A 24,059-nucleotide genomic window follows, 5' to 3' on the forward strand; every position below is an offset into this window, starting at 1 on the left:
ATAAATGTAGTTCATTTTGAAATTTGGTCCAAATTTTACTTATTTCTAAAGGAGCTTCCTGGTCCCAATCAAAATTCAGATCCCATAATTTTTTTATTAGCAATTTTATAAAAAAGGTGAGAGGCGATAGAAATCCTAAAGGGTCAAAGATCCGAGCTACACATGATAATAAATTTCGTTTAGTACTATCAGAAATTTGTAAATTCAACTTGAACATAAAAACATCAAAATAGGGGCTCCATTGTAGTCCAAGGATTTTTAGATTGGTTTTATCAAATTCTATAATTTTGGGTGATTTTAAATGATTGGGGATTTTAGACAATAATTTTTGGGAATTTGAAACCCATTTTAGTAATTGGAATCCACCGGATTCAAATATGTTAATTAATTCAAGATGAATCTTATATGCTGTATCAACATCTGGAACACTAGATATAACGTCGTCCATATACATGTCTCGTTCTATACATTCAACACCTTTTGGAAATAGGTTTGCATTAGATTCCGCTAAAAACTTTACTGTTCTTAAACTCAAATAAGGACTTGAACGAACGCCAAACGTAACAGTGTTCAATTCATAAATAGAAATAGGGTCGTTTATATCGAATCTCCATAATATTCTCTGGTAAGGTCTATGAGATTCTGTCACATTGATTTGTCTATAACATTGTTTAATATCAGCATTTATAGCTACAGGGTGCAAACGAAAATTTAATAAAATGGTAAACATGTTATTTTGTAATTTTGGGCCGGTATACAGTATATCATTTAACGACAATCCAGAAGAGGTCTTCATACTTGCATCAAATACTACACGACAGGGGGTAGAAATACTTTCAGGATTATAAACACAATGATGGGGGATAAAATATGAAGTCGATTGATCAATATTTTCTTTTGGTACTAGTGACATATGATTTTGATCCAGGTAATCTCTAAATATAGACCTATACATTTCTTTTCGGTCAGGGAACTTTTCAAATTGTTTTTCTAAAGCGAATAATCTTTTTTCGGCTAAGGAATAAGAGTCTCCTAGGCTACATGGACTTTCCTTAAAGGGCAATGAAACAGTAAATCTGCCTTTGCTATCACGACTAACTGATTCCAGAAATATGTGTTCACAAATACTATCTTCAGGTTTGGAAATTGGTGGGGCATAATTTTCGATATCAAACATTTTTTCTACTAATGAATCTAAAGTTGACAGACCACAAAACGATTGGTTGTATTCAGTAGCGTTACTACTTTCAACAGAACCTAAGACTACATAACCTAGTGCAGTTTGAACAGCGGTTGGACTATTTTGATTTCCAGTCACCTTGTGGGTAGGTACCTAATATGTTGGCAAACACCGAAGCTCCGAGAAGTCCATCAATATTGCTAGGGATATTGAAAGTAGGATCGGCCAAGGGCAAATATTTTAAATGCGTAAACGAATCAATATTTACGGTATAATAGGGCAGTTTCCCACTAATTTTATCAATTACTAAGGTTTCAATTGAATATTTAATATTTTGGTTTAAGTTGGAATAAACAGTTATGGTTATAGCAACAGCATGGGAGTTTAATTTGGTATAAGTCAAGCCTAATTTCTTGCAACAATCAACGGTCAAAAAATTGGACATGGATCCATTATCTATAATTACTCGAATATTTTGTTCCTTATTCCATCTGTCAAATACTTTGACAATGGCGGTACTTAACAAAACCGTTTTTGAACTTTGAGATACCAAGACATTAGGAGGTGAATGGGGTGGATCTTGTAAAGAATCCGAACTAGTACTGGCCTGTGCAGTTGGAATACTAGATGAACTATTTCTATTAATTGGAACATGAGACCGGTGTAATAAAGTGTGGTGCTTCTTTTTACAAATTGTACAATGAAATTTGGATTGGCAATTTGAAACTACATGTTTAGCTGAGAAACAATTGATACATAAATGATTAGCTTTAATTTTTTGGAATCGCTCTTCCACCGAGTCATTTTTAAACACATTGCACTCTTTTAGCAAATGTACTCCTCTATTGCATGCAATACAATTTTTCATATAAGACTGAGTTGGGTTATTAACAAAAAACGTTTTACTATTTCGGAAATTATTATTACCACTACTACCCTGATTTGGATGACTAAAACGAAGCTTTTCATTTTTGGAAATTATTTTGCTTTGCTGACGAATAAAATCTATTAAATCTTTATATGTCGGTATTTCTGACTTTTGGCTACGAATTAATTCAAAAGAATTTATGGTCTCCTGAGACAATTTTGACAACGCTAACATGAAGTCAGCTAAATCTGGAAGTTTTAAGTTTTTTAAGGCGTTAACATTTGGATCAAATTTTTCTAAAAATGTTTGTAAGCTACTGGGGTTATGATTCGATATATTACGACAATTTATTATTCTATCTAAATACACACTCGACAAGAGTTTTTTATCTTGATATGTTTTTTCTAAAGTATTCCATATAATAGGGTAATTGTTTGGAATCGTTTCAACGTTACTACAAATTTTTAATGCTTTACCAGAGATGCTACCTAACAGGTACTGTAATTTTTCTGCGTTAGAAAAATCGGTTCTAGAATGAATTAGTTGCTTAAAATTTTTGTAAAATAACGGCCACAACATTATATCAGATCCATCAAATTTTACAAGTTCAATGTTAGGCATATGAATCCGAGAATGACTATTTTGGTTACTATTATTTGCGTTCGGTGGTACAATCGGAGTTTTAATAAATAAAGATGCCATGTATTCAATAATTTCAATACGATCGGTTAAATCTTCAACGGCTTCAAGGATACTGTACGATGGATTTTCATCTGGTTTTATTTGTTGTTTCACAACAATTATATCATCGATTAAATTTCTATATTCGGAAATGGTTTCGGAAAATGTATTATAGCGGATTTTAAAATTTTCTAATTTTTGTGCATTTTCTGGATCTGCCTTAACAGCTTCTCCAGCATCATGACACAACTGGACCCGTCTGAAAAGCCTTTCCCGTTTCGAACGTAAGCGATCTAGCTTCAATTCCTCGGTTGATTTAGACATTTTGGTATTTTATTTGCACTTGTAAAAAATATGAAGCAACAAAAATGTATAATAAACTCCATGTAGGTAGGTAATATTATTATTGTAATAGGCTCTCTTGAATTCACGGTATATTTAATTAATCTAACTAATAAATGACTTAATTTCAAAAATAATATGCTTATTATTTAATGGGAATATCTATTGGAAAAGGTATATACACAAAATAAATACAAAAACCTCAAATTCTACACATCGATGCAAAAAACGAAACGACAAGCAAATACGAACGGTTACTTTTTATTTTTAACGAATTAAAAGTTTTCTTTACGAGGCAATATAATGCAACACTATTGGAAATACTGGTAAACTACTATATTACCTAAGGCAATCCTTCAATGCAGATAAGAAACGTATATAAATATCAAAGTCACAATGACCGGTTATAATTTATACAAAAAAAGGCATAATATATATTCGGTATCAAAATTCGAGAAAAAATGGCAATAAAATGAGGCAAATTGGTCTCCTACAATTAACTGGGCACTAAACAAATGTAAATCGTAAACTAGGTTTACGATCTACCTGTTAAGCTAGGTACTTTTTTAACAATAATTACTTAACAAAGCAATCTCGGCTCGAAGGAACCAATGTTTCGGCGAATAGCGGACTGTATAAAAATTAAATGGATTAACAACAAAAAAAAATATTAATGGACTCACCTTTGGGCAAATCGGGGTTCTGGTCCATCACTGGAGAACTCAATAGGATGGGGGAGGGAGATGGGATGATTTCTTAATAACAATCAGCAACAATAATTCAAATTATTTCAATACTAGGCAAAACTAGGCATCGCGTGTCTGCTTCGAGACTGCCTTTTTTACCTATTTACTGATATCGGTATGGAGATAGGTATGTATTTATTTTCCTTTAATTGCAGGCAACCAATATTACCCTTTTAAGAATGCCTAAACACCGTTTTTTTGACATTAACATTCTCAAATTGTGCATTAAAAAACCGTGCGTTTTTCGCTTATAAACCAGTTGAATAAAATTGTTGCTATTTATGCTATCTCACCGAAAATAGATTCAATGGATAGCTGGCAAAAAAATAAATTTTTTTTTTAAGCACCCTCTACCACCAACAAGAGCCAAGATAAGATTTTTTTTTAAATCGTAGCGCAATTGTTTATAATCATTAAGACTTGAATTTTTCGCAAAATAAAGTTTACGACGTAAACTACGATTTCCCATGAATTGCATTGAAAAATGTGGAAAATTAACGACTCACGAGTCCTTTAAAGAGAAGGTACTTGCTAAGTAAAATGTCCGGCCTGGTGGTGGTGGAAGCTCGTCCAAGCGATTACAAATCGATACAAAAGTGAAATCCAAAGTTCAAATTGATGCGCGTTGTAAAATTTTGCAATATCTCGGCTTCTATTCATTATAGAAACTTCTTTTTTTTTTTTTAAACTGGGGTAGCTCGACGAAAAAATAACAATGGGCATATTTACGAATTTGTAGAATAGCCCTGAAAAATGTCACAAAAATTATTGTTAAACGAAAAATTAATTAAAATTTCAATTTCTGAATTATTTTACTATTATTAAATAAATAAATGAAGCTATCGTTCATTTAAAAAGTTATTTTTTTACATATTAAGCCAAAGTAAACTAATTTTTTCAATATTTTGTTAGCTATTTAATTACGATTTAAATGTAAAATTAAAGTAAAAATTCACAAATTATTTTCAAATTATTATTTATTGTTAAAAGATTTAAAAAAGAATAAAAAGCATTTGAATTTATTGCAAAATTCTCAAAATTAAAAAATATTAAAAATAACGCGGTCGATAAAATTACAATTTTAACTTCCTGAAATTTTAATATATAAAGTTTTTTTTATTATATTTATTACTAATTTTATAAACATAATCAAAATTAATTCAAAAAATATTAATCACAACCATTTTCAATAATAGATATAAATAATGCAATATAATACAATTTAAAATTTAAAATTTTTTCTATTTTTATGAGAAATAATAATTTGAAAATAATTTATGAATTTTTACTTTAATTTTACATTTAAATTGTAATTAAATAACTAACAAAATATTGAAAAAATAAGTTTTCTTTGACTTAAAAAAACGTTTTAAATGAATGATAGTTTCATATATTTATTTAATAATTCCGAAATTGAAATTTGAATTAATATTTCGTTTAACAATAATTTTTGTGACATTTTTGTAAATTAAAAAAAAAATTATTATAAAATTATTTTTCTGGGGTTCAGGGCTATTCTACAAATTCGCAAATATGCCGATTGTTATTTTTTCGTCGGGCTACCCCAATTTAAAAAAAAAAGAAGTTTCTATGTTGAATAGAAGTCAAGATATTGCAAAGTTTACAACGCGCATCAATATGAACTTTAGATTTCACTCTTCTCGCGCGCGCGACTCGATTGGACAAACTTTCTCCATCACCACGCCGGACAGTTTACTTAGCAAGTACCTTCTCTTTAAAGGGCTCGTGAGTCGTTAATTTTCCACATTTTTCAATGCAATTCACGGGAAATCGTAGTTTACGTCGTAACTTTATTTTGCGAAAAATTCAAGTCCTAATGTTTATAAACAATTGCGCTGATTAAAAAAAAAAAAATTCTTATCTTGGCTCCTGTTGGTCATAGAGGGTACTTTTTAAAAGTTGTATTTTTTTTGCCAGCTATCCATTGAAGCTATTTTCGGTGAGGTAGCATAAATAGCAACAATTTTATTCAAATTGTTTATAAGCGAAAAACGCACGGTTTTTTAATGCACAATTTGAGAATGTTAATGTCAAAAAAACGGTGATATTTTTTAATAGGTCATTTAATTACGTATTTAAGATTACAATGATGCTTTCAGAATCATGTTTGGTTGAAAATTAACGCCTGTACAGAGGCTTAAAGTTTATAAATTTTTAAGCCTCCGTTATAAACAAATTGAATTGTGCAAAAACTATTGCACCTACAGCGCCAACTTTTGGCACACTTTTAAAGTATGACAAAACCCTCAACTTGTCATAGGTTTTATAAAATTTTAACAATAAATGCGATAGTTATAAACAAACTAAAAAATGGGCACTTTTCTTGTTTTTTTTTGCAATAACTTTTTTGTTTATTAACTGATTTTAATTTAACAAGTCTCATTTTGTAGATAATTTTATTCTCTACAAGCTGTCTGTGACTACTTTTTGCTAAAATTGATGGTTTTCCCAGCAAAGTGAAAAAACTGTCTTCTCCACTTATTTGTTTAAATAGAAAAGTTAGCTAATAAAATTGTTTGACTCACGAGATGAGAGATGTCTTGTATTATGTTCCTTTAGACAATTTTACAATAATATCGCGGATAGGAATTTTTTCGAGTTTCTCTTTTATTTTCGCTAATTTTCCTGGTGTATATGGGATTAAAAATGTTATTTTGATAAAAAATATTAAGGATTTTTGTTTATGCATAATGTCAATGAGAGATTTATGTAGTTTTCTTAACCTTGAATCAGTTGAGGATCATTAGGATTTACTTGTGGAAGTCGGATCACCTGCGTCATAAACACTATTTAGCAAGTCTGTTGATGAATATCTAATATTGACTTTATACCGAGCATAAATAAAAATCGTTAATATTTTATTTATCAAATTAACATTTTTAATCCCATAATTTGTTAGTATAATTCATCAACTAAATCAGATAAACATACAGATTTACACTGACCTTTTCAAGGTAAAATGATGTGCAAAATCGGACTTGACAACCTCCTCATACGCATATGGGTTATTTTAAGTCAGCGGTAATTGTCGTTATTCATTATTTGTGAGAGAATTTCACAGATTTCTAATTATTGTTAAATAAGATAAATTAATTATGTGTTAAAAAAGTTATATTTGCTACATTATATGTTAACTATATTAGAGTGAATCAATTTTTCACTGTTTTTGACTCTATTGTGGGCCCTACCGCCTCCAGATGGATATTTAGAGTTTCGTGGCCATGAAGATTTTTGACCAGTAATAAAAAAGGAACCAAAGAATCCATTTTTCAGGAAATTTCACAGAAAGACCAATTACCACAAGGTGTGTGCGGAGTCCTTTCCTTGAAGAAATACCCTTTCTCGAATATTTCCTTTTACAAAGTGTTTTTACTAGTAAAGGCATTTTTTAAATGTATTATCAGTTTCTGTTTTATCAAAGTCATAGAAAAGCTGGTAGGCAAGTACTTTTATTTAAAAAAAAATTCCGCGCTATTGATAAAATTCAAAACTTACAATAGTAGGAACAAATGGTGGTGGTATCCTTCGATGTAGCAATTCATCCCAATGGATATGTCTAAAAAATGCTTGCTTCTTTACATCATCTGCATCTCTTTCACTAGAACCTAATCTTCTGTCAGGACTCTTACGAAGCAGCTAAATTTAAGGTAATATGTTAATATTTGAATAAATCTGTGTGAATAGTACCAAACTCTACTACTACAATATATTATAAGTCTCGCTGTTGTTAAGAGTGACCACAAAAATAAAGCTAAAACAGTTTCAAATTCTTTGCATCTATCTACTACATATTTTTATTATTAATGAGTATACTGCACAAGAGTAATCACATAATTCGATACAGCCGTTCCTGTTTTCAGTTTAAATTAAATATACAGGGTGTCCAACAGTATTACTCACTACAATTTTTTCCTAATGCTCCTCCTAACAGAGATATTAGGCTCCAAAGGGGTACCTAGAGACTGCTTGCAGTGTTTGGATTTAACTTTAAATCTCCTTGTAATTTAGATAAAATTATGGTGTACTGTATTTACAGATAAGTGTCCATGAATAAATATTTTTTTGATAATTTAATGTATGTTATATTGTCGAACTAAAAATATTATTTTTAGATATTCCAAGAATTTTTCTTAAATAAACAGTCCATTTATTTCGATAAAATGAAAAGGGTCCCAGGATAAATTGGTTTTTGAAACAAAAGTAAAAACAATTAATACAAGATAAGCAATAACTAGTTTAATTTTTTATAAATTATTTAATGTATTTAGTTTACTTAATTTTAGTTCTAAAATCTTTAATTTATAATAGTTTAAGAAAACCAAATTAAAATACTACTAGGATGTTCAAAAGATGCACGATTATGCACCTCATATTTTATGGGACTACTCATGGACATTGGAGTCTAGAAAAGAACTTTTGCTGAGAATAACACAGAACTAACAGATTGATAATAATCCAACTTGTAGAATTAAAAAGTGCATGGGCGTTGACTTTGAACACTTAGTTTTCCTTTTTTATTTTTTTTTTAAGTAAATGATTATTTTTTATTTTAAACTTGTTCGTCTTAAGCTATAGTTATAGCTATTCGCTCTTTTAAAAGTTTTTGAACTTGGTCTTGGTAAAGTTAAATGAACTAAATACTTCAAACAATTTGCAAAAAAATAAATTTTAATTGTAGCTGCCCGTATTAAAAAAACGATTTATCTCGGAAACCATTTATTTTATAGAAACAAATGAAGATTATATTTTATTAAGGAAGTCTCATGGTATCTAAAAATATTTTCAGTTTGATAGTATATCTGTTAAAATTAAAAAAAAAATATATGTATTGGGACTCGTCTGCTTTTGCACCTTGCAACAAAAAATAAACCGGTTTTAACATTGAATCATCAATTATCTGTAATACATTACACCTAAATTTTGTCAAAATTTACAAGGCGGTTTCAAAGTTAGAACTAAAAGTTATCCCTTTGGGCGCCCGATACGTCTATTAAGAGGAATATTAGGAAAAAATAATTATAGGAAGTTTTACTGTTATTTTCACATTCTCTATACCAGGGGTCGGCAAGTAATATTAGGTGGGGTCCGGATGCTTTTGAAAATTTTTAACGAGGTCCAGAAAAAAATCATATTTCTTACTAATTTTTTATTTTAATTTGCTTACTAACCATTAAGAACTCAAATCAGTCGCACACAATTGTAAAATACTAGAAAAATGAAGTGTGACACTCAAACGTAAAAAAATATTTTTTAAATTATTTATTTAAGTAAGTTACACTTACTTTGGGGGTCCGGATCTGGACCGCGGCCCGCCAGTTGCCGACCTCTGCTCTATACGTTTCCGAGAGATTACATAACACCTTGTATATATCATTTTTGGATTACTAGCACTTTTGTACTCGGCATGCAACGAGTGGAATAGTGGAAGTAAAGCGAAAATTCTATTAGATGTACATTATCAATGAATTTCCTTTGAAGCAAATACGAATTCATCATAAATTCTTCATGCACTTTAAAATGACATATTATTATATTATTACTTTACTTTACCTATGCAGAGTTCAGCAACCCGTGTGATATAATTTGGCAAGTTTTTCATTTATTTTAATGTTTAGTAAAACATCAATTAATTAAGATAACAGAAAATAAATATAACTAACCAGAACAAAATAAATAACTACATAAATATAACAACATAATGTTATGGAAGAAACACATTTTTTAATAACATTGATACTTATGTCAATTCTGCAGCTTCTTATAAGTTACTTACTCTAATTAGTCGAGACGGTATCTGTTTCAAAAAGCCATATTTGGGTGAATCGTATATCCCCGGAGACTTTTGGCTTTTTGGCTTTCAAATATCACTAAAAATGAAAATTTTTCTATGCGCATAAAAAAAACGTGGGCTTAACTTTTAGCGGCACAATATGTTAAAAAAATTCGAAAAATGTCATATTTTTCTTCCTATTTAATTATATATCTTTTCAGAAGTTCATTTTAGGCAAAAATGGAAGAGGAAAAAAATGTTTGTAATTAAATTTTTTACAAAATATGACTAGGTACAAATCGAATGAATCATGATTATGGTAAAAATCGAAAAAATCGCAAAAATGGGGTTAAAAAATAATACTTTTTAGGGATTTTTCTTTGGGGTATATTTAAGTTGGGTATAGGACCTTTATACTTAGCTCAAGAAAACATGTTATGTAGAAATATCACACTAAATTTCATCAAAATCGGTTCGCTAGATTTTGCATAATAATTTTGCAATCCAGATTTTGAAAAAAATTTGCACATTTTAAAAATTTTGCACAGCAAAAACCAAGGCCCTTAGATATTTGAAAATTTAATCGCATATAGAAGGGTTCGCAAGCATTCAAACTTTTTTTGAAAAATTTGAATCCGTCAATTAGGAGAGCTCTGGCGCTTGTTTAAACATTAGTCGAATTTTTGTACTTATAAACAATTAGAATAACTGTGAATATTCAATCAAATCAAATTTGTTTAACACCGGAAAAATTATTTGTAAATTTTTCTTAATCAAGTTATTTCCTACAACTTTGCATATAGAAGTACTAGTCTATTACTTCAAATAAAAAAGTTGGTCTATGTCAGGTTTTAAAAAAATAACACTATATATACAAGTTGTAGAGATTCTTTTCCTAACGGTATGTAAGTGTATCTATTTTTTCAAGGTCGTATTTTTCGAATACGAAGTAATATATTGAAATGAAAGGTTATTTTTTTAATATTTTTTTCTGTGATTAAGGTATCGCGTTGTGATAAATGAATGAAATTTGGTATACACAGCTAAATTTTGATGAGCAATTTGATGGACTAATCCATTTATTTCCACAAGGTCCATTGGAGTGGGTACGGGGGGGCCCTTGGTACTTTGCGTGTGTAACTTTTTCATCTTTGACTTTTTAACAAATTGGACAGCAAATTCCGTTTTCCCGAACTGTTTTACGTTAAAAAGGTACTCTTGTTTCAAATCGTTATCTTTAACGGTTTCTGAGAAAATCGCTCTTGAATTAATCCCACTTTGGTCAATTTCATAGTAATTTAAACAAAAAATAATAATAATAATTTAATACGTAATCAGTAATACACATTATTGATGTAGAACAATTATGATATGATGATTTGTTTATGGCTTTTGCGATGGTAATGCTGCGCGGCAGAACGCGAGTACGGCAGAAGGTTTCCAAACAGAAGGCTGACATCAAGGAGGACATTCCTCACTGTATTCCGCAATTTAGCTGCAACCGTCACTTTTCGAAGGGATCATAAGATGGAAACTTAATTTTGATAACAGACAACAAGCTATTTTAAAAACTGTTCAAAAAACCCTCCACCTTCTCTGATACAAAGTCTTGCCCTACGTGTAACACTTCTCGAAGCTATTAAGATGCTAAAACGGTTTTGACGAATTTCATTGGCTGCATCATTGATACGCTGCAGCAATTCCTCACGGGTATCGACTTCGGTGGCGTAAACTTTTTGATTTAGATATCCCCAGAAAAAGAAGTCCAGCGGGGTTAGGTCGGGAGAACGCGGCGGCCAAGCTACCGGTCCGTGCCTCCCTATCCACCGTCCAGCGAAATTTTCGTTTAGGAAATTTAGAACATTGCGACCACTATGTGCCGGGGCTCCATCGTGTTGAAAAAACATGTTACGTCGTAAATTTAGAGGCAGATCATCGAGAATTTGGGGAAGATTTTCTTGAAGTAAGTTTAAATAAAGATTTGAATTGAGACGTTGTGGAATTTCAATAGGTCCAATCAGAGTGTCGTGAATTATTCCCGCCCATAAATTTATGGAAAACCGTTGCTGGAAGTTTGTTCTCCGAACAACATGTGGGTTCTCTTCTTCCCAATAATGAGAATTATGAAAATTTAATTTTCCATTTCGGGTAAAAGTAGCTTCGTCACACCACAAAATTTTGGAAGCTTGCTCGTTGTCCAGCGACAAAATCCAGCGACAAAATTGCATACGTGGCGCAAAATCTTCTGGTATCAAGCCATGTACACGTCGATAGTGATAGGCATGTAGACCTTGTCGCTTTAATATTCTTCCAACCTGAAATGTTAGTAGCACATCTAATCAATTCTGTTAAGGAAATCTTTAAGATATGTAGTACCGTTGGCCGAGGAACATTTATTTGCCTTGAAATGTTCCGTATGCTAGTCGTAGGATCTTGTTCAATAGCGTCAAGGACCTCCGCTTCCCTATTAATCCTGGGACGTCCTTGACCCGGTGCCTTTCGAAAAGTGGCGGTTGCAGCTAAGTTGCGGAATACCGTAGGGAATGTCCTCCTTGATGGCAGCCTTCGGTTTGGAAACCTTCTCCCGTACTCGCGTTCTGCCGCTGCAGCATTACCATCGCAAAAGCCATAAATAAATATCATATCAACTAACTCTTGTCCCGTAAACTCTTCCATTTTTTTCGCTTAGAACTATTAAATTGGCAATCGGGTTGACAATACTTTGACATAAGAATACCTTGATAATTTTGTTTAAATTACTATGAAATTGACCAAAGTGGGATTAATTCAAGAGCGATTTTCTCAGAAACCGTTAAAGATAACGATTTGAAACAAGAGTACCTTTTTAACGTAAAACAGTTCGGGAAAACGGAATTTGCTGTCCAATTTGTTAAAAAGTCAAAGATGAAAAAGTTACACACGCAAAGTACCAAGGGCCCCCCCGTACCCACCCCAATGGACCTTGTGGAAATAAATGGATTAGTCCATCAAATTGCTCATCAAAATTTAGCTGTGTATACCAAATTTCATTCATTTATCACAACGCGATTGAGAGATATTGCAAAAAATGATTTCCATTCCTCCCTCTTCAATGGGTCCCTGTGCCCTTAGGAAGCATTTCCGGACCCATGTTCATATGAACTTTTTTACTTAGTTTTGATCATAGAATCAGGGTTGGCAGCTAATTATGAGACACCCTGTATAAGTTTATGCACTTACCTTTGATACAATAGAAAAATAAAGTTGATAAGTAAAGGAAGTTTAAAGATATAGTACATTGTGTAACGAGTGGGGAAAAGTTGCCAATAGCGCCACGTGGACGCAGTTGACGCACGAGCGAAGCGAGTGCGGAAAGCGCCCAAGTGGCGCTATGGCAACTTTTCCGAACGAGTTGCACATACTATTTTCTATCACAAGTGCGGGTCGTTATGGGACCTATAGCAGCGTTGTACAATCTAGCACTTTCCGTGCTAACCCCCTACACTGTAGGTCCCATAGCGAGCGCGCGTGATAGAAAATAATTATCGGACTTTTGAAAGACCAATAATTATTAACGATATGCATTTGAAAATACGCTAAAATTTAAAATAAAATCGTCAAAAGCGCATCGCGATTTTGAACTCGCCGATTCAATTTCGAGCAGACCGAAGCGGCCGCGCTCTCTGCTTCCCCCACCACCACCCGTACGATTTTCTTGAATTTCTCGCTTGCATTAATAATTTTAAACACGTTTTAAAGTGGGTTGCCAGGTTGGAGAAAAGTATTGTAATCTTAGACCTGGTAAGAACTCGGAATACCAAAGGTATTTTTCGAAAAATTAGCCCGGATGTCCCAGTACATTTGATGTAAATGACGGTTAATTTTGATCGGCTATAACTACGTAACTAATTGACCAATCTGTTTTTTTTAAAAGAAGCGTCTTCCCAAGAACTTTTAAAACCTGCTTTAAAAAATTTGATTTGATTGAATATTCACAAAGTTATTGTAATTGTTTATAAGTACGAAAATTCGACCAATGTTTAAACAAGCGCCAGAGCTCTCCTAATTGACGGATTCGAATTTTTTTAAAAAAGTTTGAAAGCTTGAGAACCCTTCTATATGTGATTAAATTTTCAAGTATCTAAGGGCCTTGGATTTTGCTGTGCAAAATTTTTAAAATTTGCAAATTTTTTTTCAAAATCTGGATAGCAAAATTATTATGCAAAATCTATCGAACCGATTTTGATGAAATTTGGTGTTATGATTCTACATAACAAGAAATTTTCTTAAGCCAAGTATAAAGGTCCTATACCCAATTTAAATACCCCAAAAAAATTCCCTAAAAAGTATTGTTTTTAACCCCATTTTTGCGATTTTTTCGATTTTTACCATAATAATCATGATTCATTCGATTTGTAACTAGGCATGTTTTGTAAAAAAATTAATTACAAACATTTTTTCCTCTTCCATTTTCGCCTAAAATCAACTCTTGAAAAGATACATAATTAAATAGGAAGAAACATATGACATTTTTCGAATTTTTTTAACATATTGTACTGCCAAAAGTTAAGCCCACGTTTTTTTTTATGCGCATAGAAAAATTTTCATTTCTAGTGATATTTGAAAGCCAAAAAGCCAAAAATCTCCTTCGATATACGATTCACCCAAACCAAAAAAGATACCGTCTAGTCTAAATTAGTCCAGGAAATATAGAGTTGAACGCGATTTTTTGTTTCGGCAAGCTGAATTTATCACTATAGATGCTAAATATTATGTACAATAACATATTAGTTTCCAGTCATAAAAATGGGGGGAGGATTGTTTACAGGGTGGTTAATTGTATAATTTTTACGTAGTAGTTTATTTACGACTTTTTGAATTAAACATTTCGTCGTGGCGCCTCCAAATTACGCTATGTGTAGTTTTATAAATTTTACAGGAATCGCGAAAATCTGTTATGGTTGATAATTGCAATAAAAAGCTTAAAAAATGGTATAGCAAGAACCAATTTATTGATAGTTGCATAATGGTTTCTAGAATTTACATATTTTGCAATAATTATGGTTAATAATTTCTATTTTTCTCTGAGTAATTGCACATAGCCGATTTCGGCCGTTTACTTATAATCACATAGCGGATTTTTCAATAATTGTACTTTAAATAAAACATGGTAATATAAAAAACTTTTTTCTATTAGGCGTAAATATCTACACATTTTTAAAAGCATAATATTCATAAAACTAAAAAAAATTATTTTATCTTTAAGTTGTAGAACAGATGGTTATCTTTATGCATATATTCTTTTAAACATTGAAGACTTTCGAATTTTTAAGGCAGATCTGTAAAGTGGCTTTACCGATTGGGCACTTTTCCTGACTCTTCTTTGATTCAGAATGGACCATTCTTCACTATGTCGCAGTTTATAGTGCACGTTTCCGGTTTTGTATTGTAACGCTCTAATTTCCGTGAGTATGGCATCTCCGGATTTTTTACCGGGTCTAATTGAAGAGTAGTTAGAGTTAAGTTTTTCGAAATTTTTGAAAAAGCCGAAATCAATTTGATTAACAATGTATGGTTGTTTGGGACGTGCTTCATGGATTATGCTTACATAGTCCGCAGGTGTAAATATGGGGGGATTAAAAAGCCGTTCTAGAGTTGAGTGGACGCTGTCAACCTCCATCATGGTGTGTCCTTTTTCCAATATAATTTGCTGAATCTCTCTCGGGATACTTAATTGTATAGTCTGACAATGCGCTAACGAGAACCTTATTTTTATTCTGGTAGGTACATCCATCTGATATAAGCATTATTTTGGAGTACTGACTTCCTACTATTTCTAGGAAATCTAAGATGCAAGTAGTAAACTCGTTAGAAGTTACTCCTGTATCATACTCATGCCAAACATAACAATGCACGTCTTTATTATTGTTTATGTAAAAGGTGAAATTGTGAAACTGTAATTTCTGTTTGTAGTACTGTTTCGAAACCAGCAATTTCGGACAGAGCAGAACACTTTGTTTGTCCATTGTAACTACAAGCGTTGTATTTGAACACGATGTAATGGCGTTCTGCTTGGCGATTTTAGCTTAATCTTTTTTTAAAATATGAAGATCGTATTCATCTGTTCCTATATTGCCATTTTTAAAACCAACGCAGATATCGTATTGATCCTTACGTGGTTTAAATATGGATATTTTATTTTTTTCTAAAATTTCACTAAAACATTTTCTTTCAACCGCTTGACATTGATTTTCCAAACACCATTCCTTGTACACTGTATGCATATGTCTAAGATCTAAAAGAGTCCTCAACATGTATTCTGGAGCTCGAAGAGTAATGCCTTGGGATTTTCGGCAGTAACCCTAACCACTGCTTAACTGAATCCGACTTGTATTGTTTGTTCATGTAATCCATGTTTTTTTTTAATTTCCTTTTTTTAATGTGAGATTTAGTTTTTTCCTTTTTTCTCCTCTTTTAACTTCTTCATTATTATTACTTTGTGTGTTGTCTTTATTTTGTTCCTTGCAAATATTACTTGAATTTCCACTATTATTAATGCTGCTGTTGCTTGATACACTTACCTCCACATTGTCCTGAATCCAGTTATTGAATGTATCTTTTTTAAATCGAATGTTGACAAAAAAAGTTTCTACATACCCTAACTTTTACTCCAGAAGGGCCAGGTAAGAAACAATCAAAAGCATTACATTTTCGTGTACTTTTTCTTGATGTTTCTTTTCTTCTTCTTATTACAGGTCTATAGTCAACCAAACCTTTAATGTACCCTCTCTTGGCGTCCCAAGATTCCAGTCTCCAAAATAAGTCGAACTGTCTTTTTCTATATTTTTAAGATATAGAATCGCACATAAAGCTTCTACTAGTTTTTTAATTTCCTTTTTATTTTCCGACCTTCGATGTGAACATAGTTTAGGTTGTATTTTTCTTTCCTGTCTTTCTACACAGATGTACTTCTGGTTAACTACTCGTTTGTAAGATTTATATGCTTTTCCCTGTAACCTAAATTTTTTGTGTTTTTCTTTTTGATTCATATTTTCTTTGTCATTTTGGTACTCTCCGCAACTTGTTCCGAAATGTTATTTTCTGTACGAACTGTAACACATAGCGCATTTTTAATGCAAAATGTTTGACATGAAATCCGCTATGTGTAAGAAGTTGAAGATTGATGCACTTAGCTGTTATCGATGCTCCATTTTTGTTAAGATCACATAGCGGAATATATTAATATTGGGAATTAAGTAAAATTAACAAAAATTTCACCAAATTAGTTATATTGGCAGGTGGAGAGCTCGCTAATCTACCAGGAACAATAAAAAACAAATTTTTGGAAAAAATGCACATAGCGTAATTTGGAGGCGCCACGACGATTTATAAACTGCGTTATTATTACCAGAACGTTTTGGCATCGCATCCTCTCATTCTTTATCATTGTCTAATAACTCACACGAAATCTGGAATCGGTAACTTGAATAGTTTACAAGTTATGGCCTTATAAATAAATTAACTAATTATTAGTCTGGACGATCCCAAGGATCTTCCACAATCGCACTGATTTTTTTCAAGGTAGATTTCATAATAATACGTTGAAATCTATAAATTTTTTTTTAATTTCAAATTTGCAACCTGGAATTTTTTTATTTTTAGCCTTAGTGACAAAATGAAATATACAACGCACGAGCGTGATATAGTTATATATTATTTTATTACATATTCGGAAAGCTTATGAAAAGAGCTTTAAGGACGGGATTTTGTACAAAAAATATTGCCCAGCGTGAGTCACGAAACGGGACCCTGGCAAGTGCTGCTCTAGCTCTAGCGGCCAACGCTTCAAGGTGTGTTGTTTAATAATTTACGCTGGACCTATATTTTAACAGGCCTCGCGCCCGATTGTTCAGGAACGGCTCCAATTTGTTACATACAGTCTTATAAGGAAAGAGAGTAAAGATTTTATTAATCATTAATAGATTATCGAGGACAATAATAATTTTTTTATTAAGTAGGCAATAATTTTTAGTTAATAAGCTTAAACAATCTTAGAATTACCATTCCTTTATTATAAAAGCAAATATAATTTTTAAAATTTCATGTAGTTTCTTCTTCAAAAGCTTAAAAAACGTATGACAGGAATAGTCAACAGTCTAATGTTTATATTTTCATGTTAACGATCCGATAAGTAAATTACCTGCTATTTTCAGTGCAAATTATATAACTTGAATTATTTTTTTACTTTGGTGAGTCGTATTAATTTAAAAAACACTGCCTAATTACTAAAATATATAGAAACTTGCTACTAATTACGTTTGGAGAATAATATGTATAGTAGGGTGGTCCAAAAAAAAAAACGATTTTTTTCTCGTGTCTTGTGAAAATATGTTAGTATATCATGTTTTAAGAGACCCCTCTAAAAATCAGCTCAAAAAAATTTTTTTAAAGGTCGCTCAAGATTTTTAAAAATTTCCAAAATTGAATTTTTTTTTGTTTAATTTTTTTCCCGTTATTTTATTATTTTCTTGGTTGAAAAAAAATCTCGATTCTGAAAATTTCAAATCGATATTTTAATTTCTAAAGGTCACTCATAATTATTTTAATTTTCAGAGTTGAGCGACCTCTAAATAATACAAAATTTTAAAAAAATTAAAAAATTATAAATATTTGATACTCACAGTGCGGTAGTAAATTTTGCGTCAAGACATTTATTAAGTGTCTCGTGATTAATTTCTATTATTTTGTTGATCAAATTCAATGAAAAAAATTGTTAGTTCGTTGATATTTATTTTTTAGAGGTCGCTTGAAAACATAGGTAGGTACCTACCTACACTACTTTGAAAATTAAAATAATTATGAGTAGCCTTTAGGAATTAAAACATCGATTTGAAATTTTCAGAATCGAGATTTTTTTCAACCTAGAAGATGATAAAATAACGGGGAAAAAATTAAACAAAAAAAAATTCAAATTTTTACTGACTATAAGTCGTACTATCGTCTTTAGTACTGTGAAGGTCATTTGTCTCGAAAGCTTTTTTTTTATTTTTAAGCAAAACAGAAGGGGATGCTATCTCCGTAAACAACAATTTGAAAAAATACAGTTATAAAGGCTATCCTGTATACTCTGCATCGGACCGTGAACGTAATTGACCATTCCGATACTGTTTTTAAGAATATCATAGTTATAACTGTATTATTTTAACATATTTTTTCAAATTGTTGTTTACAGTTATTTGCTACCTATGACAGTTTTTTCTTTTTTTAAAGAACGCCATATTTACGGAGATAACACTCCCTTCTGTTTTACTTACAAATAAAAAAAGAAGACCTTTTGAGACAAATGACCTTTACAGTATTAAAGACAATAGTTCGACTTATCGTCAGTAAAAATTGGAATTTTTTTTATTATCAGTTAACAAAAAAATTACGAGTTAAAGTGAGAGGTATCAATAATTTTATATGCAGAAAACCGTGATTTTTTCAACATTTTCATTAATAACTAAAAAATGGGATAACGAAACCAACTGAAATTTTAGCACACAATAGAGTAATAGTGAGGCTATATATGGTCGAAATTTCAAATTTTTTGCCCCTACGTTTTCTTAATATCGGTTTCCAAACTCAGAGGTCTATTTCATTTATTTCGATAGTAAGTGACTAAAAATAAGCAAAAGTTGATTGTCAAGACAATATGAAATTAAAATCGTGTTAGTTATATTCATATTCTAGAATGTATTACTTTTTTGGTCGTAACTTTTTTCATTAAATATCCAATGGTTTCCTTCTTATCGGTAAGTAGCTTGAAGATTTGTAGATTTGTAGATTGAAGAAGAAATCTACCTGAGCCAGGCTAATTTTTAAGCTGTAAATTTATTCTGAAGCTACCAAGGAAGTGGAACATAAATAACGATTTTATGTGGGGCACCCTGTACGTAAAATTTAATCTTTATTCTTAATAAAGAAAAATTAGTACATATTATTGGTTTTTTATGTGTTATATTTTCGTACTACTTAAGCTTTACAAAATCTTATTACTTAGGTACTTTTAAAAAATTACCCATATTTATATATCAAAGATAATATTAGACCATTATGATTTATTTCTGCACACATTTTATAATAAACCTACTCTGTGTTTTCACTTTCATTTTCAAGGGTAGCGATACCTGTGACAGAGTATACAAATTAATTATACTTAGAATATCTTAGAATCGCTACAATTCTGGTTTAGATACAAAATAAAAATGAAGTTGTGTGCAAAATGTTGTCATTTTACTTGAGGACACAAATTATAGAATTATTAATAAATATTAATCTGAAAATTAGATATGATCCTAGGTGTCCGTTCTAGTGAGTGAAGTAGTTTGGTTATTGTGCCTAACCTAGTTCCGTCGTAAATGCAATATATCGACAGACTAACAGTATGGTTAAAATTGAGGCATTTATTTAAATTATTCTTCTGTTCTCATGAGCATTGAAATTTATCTCACTCACTAGCGGGAACCATTGCGAATACATTGATATATAATAATATTCAATTATGTTAGTTCCTTCGATGATTTGCGTCCTCATCTGAAGCTCTGTTACAGGGTAAAAATATACATACTAAATCGCCCCCTTCAGTTAAAAAAAAATCGTCAAGATTTGTTGAAAAACAACGGAGTTACAGACTGTCAAATATATTATTTTCAAGCGAATTTCCCTTATTTAACGGCAGGACAATGAATATTATCGTCATTTTCTTCGGACTCACTGTCTTTCTCTTCGCCTACCCTTCCGCCGCGCCACGGCTCACCGAAAATCAAGCGACCCACTGACTTTTCACAATATTTCTTATGCACTTAACATACTTTCACAAATAAAATATTTTTACCTGGGAAAGTACTCGAGTTGCCGGTTATGGGTTTTTGCCACTACCAACTTAATTTGTTTAACAATCGGCCGTCAACTTTGACGAAATATATAACTATATCACGCTCGTGCGTCGTATATTTCATTTTGCAACTAAGGCTAAAAAATAAAAAAAAAATTCCAGGTTGTCTATTTGAAATTTATATATATATATATATATATAGATTTCAACGTATTATTATGAAACCTACCTTGAAAAAAATCAGTGCGATTGTGGAAGATCCTCGGGATCGTCCAGACTAATAATTAGTTAATTTGTTTATAAGGCCATAACTTGTAAACTATTCAACTTACCGATTCCAGATTTCGTGCGAGTTATTAGACAGTGATAAGGAATGAAAGGATGCGATGACAAAATGTTATGGTAATAATAACGCAGTTTATAAATGTTTAATTCAAAAAGTCATAAATAAACTTCTTCTTCTTCTTCTTTTGATCTAATCAATATTTTTTGACGCTCGAGGGCTAGTCTTCTGAAGACGAAAAAAAAAGTACCCTACTGTTTTCTCGTGGAAATGAACGGAAAAAAGTTATAAGCGAAAAACGTGAATTTACGTAAAATTATACAATTAACCACCCTGTAAACAATCCTCCCCCCATTTTTATGACTGTGGAAACTAATATGTTATTGCACATAACATTTAGCATCTATAGTGATAAATTCAGCTTGCCGAAACAAAAAGTCGCAAAATGGTCAATTCCCAGCTTATTTTCCTGGCCTATAATGTAATGGTGTAAATTTTAATTAATTTTTCTCACCTCTAGTTAAGTAAAATAAGAACTAGAATTAAGTATGTACTTGAAAATGTATTAAAGATAAAAATTCAAAGCAAATGTGTGAAAACTTGAGTGACGTATTCTAGGGAAACCCATTTAAGCACACTGTGCAACTTAACTATTTCTTTCGTTAAAATGTGCAGTCTAAGGTCTGTGAGTAAATTGTACGTGACGTAAAAACCAGGAACCATTTTGGAACACTGATATTAAGTGTATAAAGAAATGACAGACGATATATTTTAATTGGTGAATTTATACATAACTAAAAAAAAAAATAAGAATTCATAAATTCAATTTTTATTCCCGTCATCAAAAATTCAATTTCAGTAAAAAAAATGTACTTCCTATGTGAACAGTCTACAGTGAAATCGACAGCTTATTTAAAATACTTGATCACTACATTGTAGCAAGCAAAAGTCTATGCAATTTTTTTTGGGGAACACTTGATAAGTATAATAAATATAAGCAAACTAAGGGTACAAATATGGTGAAGCGCCATTCAAGAGACACTTCACAAGACAAGACTAGAAAAGTACGTTATTGTTATAAATGTCACCCTACTTTAATTAACTTAAATTTATAACCAAGCTTAAACTGCGCAAATAGTTTTAAGATAGTTTTATATTTTTATTATGCTATGATAAATTTTAATAGTACAAATGTAAATCTGAAGTAATTTTGCCTTAAGAATTCATCAAAGCCGATAAAAAAAATTAAGATTACTTTTTAGTTTTTGAATAGGCATGATGACAGTAACCAAGAATCACTAAAATTATGTATTTATCTAATGAAATATGATTCATGGATTATAAAAAACGTATTTATTTTTATATTATGAGCAAGACTGATAATATTTTTGATAAAATAAAACTACAAAATACAGCAAACCGACATGATAGGTTGAACACCAATCAGAGTGAATTACGTCACATCTATGTAAATGTCATTTTCTGTCATTTGTACTTCGACAATATCCGCAGTATTTATCTTCGTTTAAATATTTCGTGTTTCCCAACTATCAGTTGCTTAGTTTTGTGTTACCAAAATCATAATCAGGAAACGTTAGCTACGTGAAAAGTTTCTAAAAGGAAAGAAAATAAAACTCAAACAACTGCAAGTTAATAAAATATGAAAAAGACACCTTTGTAATCAAAAGTTTATCCATGCATAAATTGGAGCTGAAATACAAATAGTCCTACGACACATATTTGAAAAAATTCGTACTGACTGATGAAGATGACATGAGAGTTGAAGAAGAGACCAGACCAACATCAAAGCTGTTTTTGGCATGAGTTAAGATATGGCAGAGTGACGTCCTGAAAAGCATTTGAATTTAGTCGATGCAAAACGAATGATGCAACTCTAATCATGTTAATAATGGGAGGAAAAATGTCAGATGCATCGACCATGAAACGCGATGGGATGTTGGAGGATGAAGTGAGGAAAACTGTAAGTACCAGTTTGGGGAAAAAATTTAAAAAATGTGGTATAATGCCTTGCAAAAACTATCCCACGAAGGCAGAATTGCCTGAAGGAATCTGTGAAAACAGTATTATTGAAATTAAATGTACCACGAATATGAAGACTTTTAAAAATTATATGGAATAAAGAAAACCGACCCAGAAGTTTTATGTGCAGATGGCAGCTACAAATGCATTTAACAAAAGGGCTATCTCGATGTAGCTGATTGCAACTACAGTACAAATAAAAAAAAGTAAAAATAATTAATGTTACATTTGATGAGTATGTATCCGATTTTCTTATCATTTTAATCTCTTCATGGAAAGATAATGTGTATCCATTATTATGCCAAAGTAAATTTGAGGATAAATAAAATGCATATACTATTATGGCAACTTTGTTTTTTTATTTAACTAATGAATGTTGCAACACAAAATATTAGCACCTTATGTTTACTGTTGACAAACATAGATGTGACGTCACGTAGACACCATGACACCGGCGACCGTTTTTGCGACAAAATTAAAATGTCAATATTTTTCTACTAAACCTTATTTTCTACAGAAATAATATATTTTTTGGAAATAGTAAATACTTCCGAACATCACAGAAAATTTTTTTAAAATCTGTCATCACGCCTATTATGAAAGATGTGCCTCTTTCCTCTAATAATTTTGTTCTGTTTGTCAAGTAAAATGGTTTTATTTAAATTGTATATGATGAATATGCCCATTAACCTTTAAGAATATATTCAACTTAAGTAAAGTTAAATAAGTACAAAATTGACCATTTGGTTTACTGAAAGTTAATTCAAAAGCTACACCTAAAAGTAATATTTGATGGCACGTATAATGGCACTTTTTGGATTAGTAAGTATAAAATACAATCAAGTCTTTTTAACACAGGGTGTCACCTAATGAATGTTTTATACTTCTAGTCCAGGTAAGTTAGACCAAAATCACCCAGAATACGGAGATTTTTTTTTTATGAACTGATCGAGTTGCGGTTTTCAGCATTGTTTCGGAAAAATATCAGGAAAAAAGTTTTATCTATTACACTTTGGGGCTGGATCGAAACTGCATTGCAGGTGCATAAACTGCATCTTGGAGTGCATCAATTTTTCCAAATTTTTAAAATATGGTAAAAGTTGACTAAAAGAAATTTGTGTGCACAGGTTTTCGGGGTCGGAGATTCCGAATCTGACCCTGAAAAATATGCCCGACGGCCCTGGGGCCCCCCAGGGGGCAAGGGGGGCTTCCGTAAAACATCGAAAAGCTGAGTAATTGCCTTCTAAATTTCCACTCGGGGGTTTTTGGGGTC

The 24,059-nt window shown here is 31.4% G+C and overlaps 1 protein-coding gene across 2 annotated transcripts in view; it reads right to left on the reverse strand.

The window, feature by feature from the left end:
* The window catches only part of LOC108915393 (serine/threonine-protein kinase N), a 67,049-nt gene that overhangs the window by 6,018 nt on the left and 36,972 nt on the right, over positions 1 to 24,059 (reverse strand). For both annotated transcript variants that reach the window (XM_018721412.2, XM_018721411.1), the window contains exon 12: positions 7,334 to 7,474. In XM_018721412.2, the coding sequence (XP_018576928.1) occupies positions 7,334 to 7,474 (141 nt within the window). The remainder of the gene's footprint in view (positions 1 to 7,333; positions 7,475 to 24,059) is intronic.

This window comes from Anoplophora glabripennis, unplaced genomic scaffold, assembly GCF_000390285.2.
Source record: "Anoplophora glabripennis isolate ALB-LARVAE unplaced genomic scaffold, Agla_2.0 scaffold1284, whole genome shotgun sequence".
Classification (NCBI taxonomy): Eukaryota; Metazoa; Arthropoda; class Insecta; order Coleoptera; family Cerambycidae; genus Anoplophora; species Anoplophora glabripennis.